Source organism: Solanum dulcamara, chromosome 8 (assembly GCF_947179165.1).
Source record: "Solanum dulcamara chromosome 8, daSolDulc1.2, whole genome shotgun sequence".
NCBI classification, from domain to species: Eukaryota; Viridiplantae; Streptophyta; class Magnoliopsida; order Solanales; family Solanaceae; genus Solanum; species Solanum dulcamara.
Genome location: NC_077244.1, coordinates 17,888,285 through 17,894,925, shown reverse-complemented (window position 1 = coordinate 17,894,925; position 6,641 = coordinate 17,888,285). Strand labels below are relative to the sequence as shown.

Genomic DNA, 6,641 nt, shown 5'->3' with positions numbered 1-6,641 from the left:
ATATGAATACTAAGTAATAATAGCATGGCACTTCGAATTCGATATGAGAAATTTTTGTATTGTTTTTTTTTCAAAATATTAGATTCTGTATCGAGAGAGTAGTATGTCCAAAGACTTGTTGCTTTTCCTCTTTTGTACTGACTTGTATTTTGTATTTTGGATATTAAGTTCTCTTTTATGCATAGCCTTCTGTACTTAGTAGCTCTTGTATAGGTGACACCATGTCCGTGGTGAGGCCTTTTGCTAGTTTGTCATCTTGATCACTTTTGGGCCACTTTTGTATATTTTGTATCGTACTACAGATCTATGCTATGGCCCATTTTTGTATTTTATTCTTTTTTCTGCTTATTTCTTATTGATATTATTAAATTATTCTCTTCCACAACTTTTGGTTTGGTTTTTTATTTTTTTTTATTTTATTTTTATGAGAACAGACCCTACACGAGGCTCCCACCTCTCGTGCACAATCAGGGGTTGAGCATCACCCCCAAGCCTTAACATAAAATAAAACAGAAAAATACAAGGAGGGGGACATAAACCTTACCTCCGATCCTATGTTGGTTCATAAGTCGGCTAACCTATTAAGGTCGGCTAACTCATCCCCGTAGCAAAAGGAGCTATTTATAACTAGAAAGAGTAAACCTATGAGAGAACTCCTCCCGATACAAGTCGACTAAGAAAGCATAAATGAGGGAGACTCTCCCCTTCCATGAGAAGACAAGAAAGTAACCTACACTAGTCCTATTCAACTATGCTACGTACCATACATAGCTAAATTGAGGAAGAACAAGTATATGAACCTTCTATCTCGCATGGGGTGAAGAAGCTCTTTTCATCTTTGCCCTTTTTCGTCTTGTCGTACCAAGTAAGTCCAAGGGAAGTATGCAACAGCATCACAATCATGATTATCAGCTAAGAAGGATGAAACGAGAGGAAGTATATAGAGCTATAATAACCAGCAACGTTGGAGTTGTTGTTGAGAAAAGGAGTGACTGAAGAGCAGCAAATTGTAACTTGTAGGTGATGCAGCCATGGCATGAGCAGTTGCTTGGGTGTTTCCTTGCATTTTGCATGATTGTACCTGCATACCCACAAACAAACAAACAAGGAGCTCAAAGTGACTTGGAGCTGCTGCAAGAAGGCCCCTGCATGAATGGTTGTTGTCTCCCTTTGTTTGGTTCTTTGTGGACCTGCACAAGGAAATAGCCAAGGAAGTAAACCAGTGTGTGGGGGTTCTGTGGTGCCCATTGGAGGGCTCCTCAATTGCAAGTAGATGGAAGTTGAAGATTGTTGGTGTTGGATTGTTGTAGTTGTAAGGTTGCTGCTGTATCTTCTGAGCTCCAAGGTGCTGTGGCTGGTTGCAACTCCTCTTGTTGATGGTGTTTGTAGATGCTGCATTCCACAGCTGTGAATTTGTTGTTGCTTCCAATCAAATTCAGCTTCAGCACTCTATGGCATGATATCTGCAACTGCAACTTTATGGATTTTGCAGCTTCAGATGTTCCAGCAGCCTGCATACTCAAATAAATAACCACACAAACAAGAACAATGGCCTCCCAGATTAGACTCCCATAATGAGTGTTGATGGGTGCTGCTGCTGCCAGGAGGTTTAACAGATGGTGCCTTGGATATTGGAGGGTTCTTGTGTGCCTGCACAGAATCTAGGAGGGCTGTTGCACGTGTTGTAGCATGGTAGCTGTTGGCTGCATCTACAAGTGCAACCATGCACTTTGTAATCCCTACATCTGCAAAGAAAAACAACCCTGTTGCCACTGCTGTTGCTGCAGCTGTAGCCCATCTGTTGCAGGTCTGTCTTGATGTTGCTTTATGTTCTAGTGAGTGGTTGTATGCTGAAGTACTTGTTCTTGGGGATTGTAGTTGTGTATTGTACCTGCACAAGTAAAAGAACAAGAAGAAAAGTACCTCCAATACTCCTGCACAGCAAACACTGTGCTGTGGTTCTGCAGGTCCATTGTGGACTTGTAGTTTGTCCTTGTATGCTGCATGTTGTTGGAGTTTTTGTGTGTTGTGGCTTGTAAACATGTCCCCAACTGTAACATGCTTTAATGTATCTCCAGATACCTGCAAATGCATAGAGACAAGCCAACAAGACCAAAAACAAATAGACACCAACCTCCTCATTATGCTTACGTCGGCTAACTTTTTCAAGGTCGCTCGACTAACGTTTCCAATTATCCATTTGAGGTGGAACTTCTTGGACCTTGTAGTTACTGTATTTTCTGTGTTCTTGCAACATTTGGAGGCCTTTTGGACAAGCTGGAAGCTCCAAGTAGTGAATTGCTCCATTTGAAGACTTAAGTCGGCTAACGTTTTCAAGGTCGCTCGACTAACGTCTCCAATTATCCGTTTGGGATGAAACTTCTTGGGATTTGTAATTACAGTATTTTCTATGTTCTTGCAACATTTGGAGGCCTTTTGGACAAGCTGGAAGCTCCAAGAAGTGAAGTGCTTCATTTGGAGAGTTAAGTCGGCTAACTTTTTCAAAGTCGCTCGACTAACATCTCCAATTATCCGTTTGAGGTAAAACTTCTTGGGCTTTGCAAATACTGTATTTTATGTGTTCTTGCAACATTTGGAGGCCTTTTGGACAAGCTGGAAGCTCCAAGTAGTGAAGTGTTCCATTTGGAGACTTAATTTGGCTAACTTTTTCAAGGTCGCTCGACTAACGTCTCCAAATATCCGTTTGAGCTGAAACTTCTTGGGCTTTGCAACTACTGTATTTTCTATATTCCTGCCCAGTTTGTAGTCAATTTGATGTTGCATGATGCTTTTGTTAGGGGCTGCAGCTGTGGCCTGTGCTGAAATTTTGATGGCTGTTGCTGCAGCTGTAGTCCATCTGTTGCAGGTATGTCTTGATGTTGCTTTATGTTCTAGTGAGTTGTTGTATGCTGAAGAACTTGTTCTTGGAGATTGCAGTTGTGTATTGTACCTGCACAAGTAAAAGAACAAGAAAAATTCTGCACAGCAAAAACTGTGCTGTAGTTTCTCCTTATATGCTGCATGTTGTTGGAATTCCAAGCTCAGTTGCTGACACTCCAGCACCAGCCCCTTGATGTAAGTTCTGGTTGCATGGAGGAATTCCACAAGCTGCAAGCTCCAAATGGTGAAGTGCTCCATCATGCCACTGCTGTAATATGCAGCACACATAGCTGGCCCTCCAACTGTGGATTGATATGTTGCATGTGTACAAGTTCCTGCACAGTCAAAAAGTAGAAGGAAAGGAAAGAAAAAGAAAAAGGCTACTCTAATCCTAGGTAGGTAAGATGCAGGGGAGACTCTCCCCTTTACAATGGTCCTAACTGTAGAACCTTCAAAGTGGTTATCACTAGTCATATTGATATCCAATTTGAAGAGTAAGTTAGAACATTGAAGATAAAAATAGTTCAAGGAGGTTGTTTGATCCTTTTTAATCTTTTTCTCCTGAAGCTTGCCATCCCTATCTTGTCCAGCTTGATGTAGCCCTTGGTGGAAAATTCTCATCGGATTTCCTTCCATATGCCTATCCCAACATGTTTTAACAGTATCCAGGAAGGTATCAATATCAGCCACCTGCAGCAGTTTTTCCCAAAGACTTCTTCTCAAGTAATCTTTACACTTGGCATAGACAAATGTAATAGTGTGAGAATTGGGGCTAGACACATGTTTAATATCACAAGTAACGTGTTGTTCATCCTGGTCTCTAATGTGACAGTCCACATCCTGATTCCAGAATAGCCAAATCTTGTTATTAGGATTATGACAGGCATTATTCATTCTAAGCTGATTTTTGTATTGGTTGATCTGTGATTGATGAGCAAATGGTTCAAGAATTGCCAACATAGAGAGACTATGATAATCCTTGAGTTTTTGGAGTCTATCCAAAGCACCTTGAGTATCAATACTCCTTGCATTCCAGCATATTGTATTCATCATCAAGGTTTCATGGATTTGGACCTTGTTTTGATGCCACTCTTACAAGTAGCATTATTTGAACTGGTGGAGATGTCTTGTTTCTTTTTCTTCTTGTTCTGATCTTGCTGACCCCTGGGTGATAAACCCTTCTCCTCAGTGACCTGCAGCACCTCCTCCTGTATTGTAGTATCTGTGATATCCTCCAATGCTCTAAAGGGAGAGGCACTAGTTTCCTCATCCTCATCTTGAGATTGTTCCCTTTGGTCCAGATCCTCTTCATCTTCAGATTGAATAGGTCTGTATTCATCCTCATTGTCATCTGATATGGCTCTCTTATTAAGAACACATACTTCAGTAGAACTGGATTGAATTTGAAGAGGTGTCACATGAATCCCTGCTTGTTCATCAACCAACACATAGTTCACTCTGTGTTGTGTTTTTCCAGACAAAGATTTTTTTTGTTTCTGAGCTAACTTTTTCTTCATTGCATCCCTCTTCTTCTTACTCAGAGATAGAGTATATTTATTATTCAGGAGCTTAGTAACTGCACCCATATTTCCTTCACAGCTATTTGGAGATTCTCTACCTCCCTTATCCATTTCAGTGAGCTGTAACCTGTCTTCTGGAACTTGTTGAATATCATCTTGTTGCCATTGCATAGAGGACCTTATTTCTTCTGGAAGAGTGTTGACAGGGGTTCTAGGATCTTTTCTGTGTTCAGCCAAATTTTCCTTCCCCTTGGTTTCCCCTTCCTGCAGATTAGTGGTTTTCTCCTGTATTCCCCCATTCTCACCTCCACAGACTTAATCAGCCACAACAGTAATACCATTTAAGACATTAAAGTAATTGGGGGAGCCATGGGGGTGTGGGAGCATTGAGTCAATACCTGAGATTTTTCCATAGGCATTGTTGCATTCCACATTGTTCACAGCAGTACTTGGTGCACAAATAGCTGTAATATTTTGCTCTTTTTGTTTGTCTGCAGGTCTGCTACTTCCAGTACCATGTAGAACCTGCTGTATAGGCTTATGGGGGATGGGATCCAATGTTGTATGGGGAGTAGGGAGTAAGCTCTGGACTCCAGAGTCTACATTACAAGTTTGGTTAGTACAAGTATTAAATTTAGAGCTATTAACCATACCTGCCTGTTGTGGAGTTTTCCCTTCTCTGCTGCTGCTGATATTATGCTGGTGGGGTGCTGAAGTTTCCCCTTTTGTCATGTATACTTGTGTTTTATGTTGTTGTGGTTGTTGTTGGTGGTGTTGTTCTTCTTTTTTACCTTTCCTCCTTTGAATTTGCCAACCTGCATGTTCTTGGTCTCTTTTTTCAGCTGCAGCCCTGCTAGTATTTTGTTGTTCCTTACTTTGTTTGTCTTTTTGGTGCTTTAGCTCATTTTTCTGTTGTTCCTTATTCTTGTCAGTGCTGTCCTTATCTTTGTGTCTTGCTTCTTCTTCTTGAACTTGCTTTTTCTGCTTATCCTCATCCCTTCTTTTAACTGTACAAACATGAATGGTGTGACCTTGATATTTGCAGTGTTGACAGTAATCTGGCACCCCTTCATATTGAATAGACTGCCACCTTCCTGCTCCATTTTCATCTTCACCATAGCCCATCCATACATGCTATGGTCTTTCTTTTGTAAGGTCAATTTGTACTTTAACTTTGGCAACACTACCTCTTGTTTTCTTGTAGGTTGCCAAATCCAAGAACAACACCTTTCCAATTAGGGATAGTAAAGGGGTTACCACTTCAAGACGATAACAGTGCCAAGGTAGTTCTGGTAATATAGCCCATATAGGAACTAGAGAGGTTTCTTCTTCAGGCTTGAAGGTGGGGGTCCATAGCTGGAGTCTCATAAGCTGTCCATTTATGTACATTCTTCCTTTGGACCATACAGTAGAGTGATCATATTCATTGTCCAAGTCTATGTACAGATGCCTAGAGTTAAAATGAGTAATTTTCACTCCTCCTCTGAGCTCTGTTTGCAAGATGAATTCCTTTCTAATGGTTTCTATCTTAGGCATAGTATTAGTGAATTTTCCTATCAGAGTATACTTACAATCACTAGCCAATTTCACCAAGAAATCTTCTTCTGTAAATACTATAGCTGGATAGCCTTGTTTTGTAGTAATTTTGGGGGGTGTAATATCAATAATGGCTGTTTTAATGGCTTCTTGGGCTCTCAGCTTAGTAGCCAAGGTCTGATGGATGACAGGATTTGGAGGGGTTGGAATATTAGTATTGGGATGCTTGTTTTGTTTGACATGTAACTGATTAGTAGGGGACACCACATGATTAGTAGAAATAGAAGTATTAAAAGTTGGAGCTCTAAGTTGGTTTGGATATTTGGGACCTAAATTGCTTCCAGTATTCATAGTAGCAGATTTATTATTGGATTTGAAAGCATCAAAGTTATTAGACACTTTCATTGGGTTACTATTAGGAACATAAGGTTTTTGGACATGTTGAAATTTCACATTGAGACCCCTGTTCAACTGGGCAGTTTGTTTGGTTTTTTCAACATTTCCAGGTAATATGTTCCCCTGCTCCTTGTGTTTATCAACAAGATCAACATCAACATTGTGAGTAGAAGTCTGCAGTACTTCATTATTCTTGGACATAACAAGATGCATATCAGTAGACTTAACAGTAGCTGCATTAGCTACATTTTCTTTTTGAGTATTATTATCAGTTAGACTAACTTCATGAAATTTGACAGTATCAATATG

At 40.3% G+C, this 6,641-nt stretch overlaps 1 protein-coding gene across 1 annotated transcript; it reads right to left on the bottom strand.

Annotated features, from left to right (window-relative positions):
• Positions 1 to 908: 908 nt before the first annotated feature.
• On the bottom strand, positions 909 to 1,725 carry LOC129899830 (uncharacterized). Its single transcript, XM_055974841.1, has 3 exons — positions 1,520 to 1,725; positions 1,221 to 1,405; positions 909 to 1,081 (listed from the first exon to the last, which is right to left on the bottom strand). Exons 1-3 carry the CDS (start codon positions 1,723 to 1,725, stop codon positions 909 to 911), a joined length of 564 nt encoding a protein of 187 aa, XP_055830816.1.
• Between the last annotated feature and the right edge of the window lie 4,916 nt (positions 1,726 to 6,641).

What these genes read in the sequence shown, in the direction of transcription:
- LOC129899830 (XM_055974841.1), bottom strand. Translation starts at nt 1,725, where the DNA reads ATGGTTGCACTTGTAGATGCAGCCAACAGCTACCATGCTACAACACGT. An exon ending in TTGTGTGGTTATTTATTTGA is followed by an intron (nt 1,406 to 1,519) that starts GTATGCAGGCTG and finishes ACAAATTCACAG; the next exon opens with CTGTGGAATGCAGCATCTAC. An exon ending in CACAGAACCCCCACACACTG is followed by an intron (nt 1,082 to 1,220) that starts GTTTACTTCCTT and finishes GTGGGTATGCAG; the next exon opens with GTACAATCATGCAAAATGCA.